The 1,767-nt window shown below is 34.9% G+C and overlaps 1 protein-coding gene across 1 annotated transcript in view; it reads left to right on the forward strand.

The window, feature by feature from the left end:
- The window catches only part of LOC116082510 (prolactin-6A1), a 6,983-nt gene extending 5,265 nt beyond the window's left edge, over nucleotides 1-1,718 (forward strand). Inside the window, exons 4-5 of the mRNA XM_031359415.1 lie at nucleotides 583-762; nucleotides 1,527-1,718. Of these exons, the coding sequence (XP_031215275.1) occupies nucleotides 583-762; nucleotides 1,527-1,718 (372 nt within the window). The remainder of the gene's footprint in view (nucleotides 1-582; nucleotides 763-1,526) is intronic.
- The last annotated feature ends 49 nt before the right edge of the window (nucleotides 1,719-1,767 follow it).

The raw sequence follows: 1,767 nt of genomic DNA on the forward strand, positions 1-1,767 counted from the left end.
GGAAGTCCTGTCTTCCTTGAATATTTCTCCTAGTGTCTTAAAGCAAATAAAAAATCACAAATGAGTGCCATTAATGAATAATGCGATATTTTACTATAGTAAATGCTTCTATAGAAGAATTTCTATGGGGAAGTCATTTGGGCCACTTGCCACTGAAGAACAGTGCTGCCATCAATTTTGTGAGAGTCAGGTCCTGTGACTATCTGCTCAGATGTTTTGTGGAGAAACAAACAATTGAAAAAAAAATCAAAGACTACTGATTTCACTAAGGGAACAGATGGTAGAACTTCATAGAATAACAAACATATTATCAAACATATCTTTAGAAAAAGTATTTAGTCAAATTATATATATTTAGAACGCCTAACTCAAACTTCAGGATTATACATATTTAGAATGCCTAACTCAAACTGTAGGCAAAGGACTAACCTTTGATATTTCCATAATAACTTATATTTACATTATTTTCACATAAATATTATAAATAGATGCTAAGTTCAGTTTCTTTGAGAATATACCACATGTGCTAACTCTGTTATATTTCATCAGTCTTGATACAGTTGTTTACTTATTGGTGTTTAGGGTGTATTCCTTGTGAAGGAGATGATCAATATGTTGGGAGCCTGGAGTTATCCTCTGTATCACATAGCAACAGAACTGAGTTATATGGAGGAAGCCCCTGATGAGATCATATCGAGAGCCAAAAACATTGACGAAAAAATCAAAGCACTTATATATGCTCTTAGAGGGATACTTAGCAAGGTATGTGCCCTTACAATCCTTTGCTTTTTTTATTCATCAGAGATGTGACCATTGTAATAAGGAATGAATGCAGACATATCATATTTTGCATACAGAAAATGTAGTCATCCATTGTGCTAGACGGTCTCTTCACTAACGCTTTCCTGACAGTATAATCCATCTCAGTGGTGCTTTCCTGGGTATTTCACACTGCTGGAATCTCTCTTAATACTCTTTTGAACAAGTACCTTCCCTTGACAAGAGAAAGAATCAGGACAGCATCACCGGATCTAGTTGTTCAACAACCCTTGGACTATTTGCACCTGAATGTATTAAGTGTAATGCTCACTATGTCAGAGGATTCCATTCCATGGATTACATGGACAATAGACTTAGGTGAAAAGTAGAACAGGGAAAGGTCAGGAAAGTATCCTCCAGGCCAATAATGAGGACATGTTTAAATTACCTCATGAGAGACCTAAGAACTAACTTGTCCTTTGCTAAAATCCATCTCTGTAAGTCAGGTAGAATTTTCCTGACTGTATATTTGCCTTATATGTGCGATCACTCTTAATCTGCTATCTACTGAATTCAGGGAATATACTCAAGAATCTCATGGAATTCTCATAGCTAATACATTCACACTACTTTGACATAGATACATTAAAATTCATCTCTTTATCTAATATAATTATAATTTCATTCTAAGAGTTCTCTCAATATTTAAAATTAATAAGAGCAAGTAAATAATGATGAATAATAAATGAATATCTTTTGGTGATTAGATTCAACCTGGACCCCCAGAAAACGAGAGATACCCCATGTGGAATGAACTGGCATCCTTGCAGTCACCTGATGAAGAACTTCGCCACTATACTTTGTTTAACCTCTTCCAGTGCTTGGTCAAGGATTCACGGAGGATTGACTCTAATCTCAGGCTACTGAAGTGTAAACTTATCTATAACAGAGATTGTTAATCTCACCACCATTCAATTTATTTTTAGAGTGATTGTTTTAATTTATCTT

The sequence above is a fragment of the Mastomys coucha genome, unplaced genomic scaffold (genome assembly GCF_008632895.1).
Source record: "Mastomys coucha isolate ucsf_1 unplaced genomic scaffold, UCSF_Mcou_1 pScaffold7, whole genome shotgun sequence".
In the NCBI taxonomy this organism is placed as follows: Eukaryota; Metazoa; Chordata; class Mammalia; order Rodentia; family Muridae; genus Mastomys; species Mastomys coucha.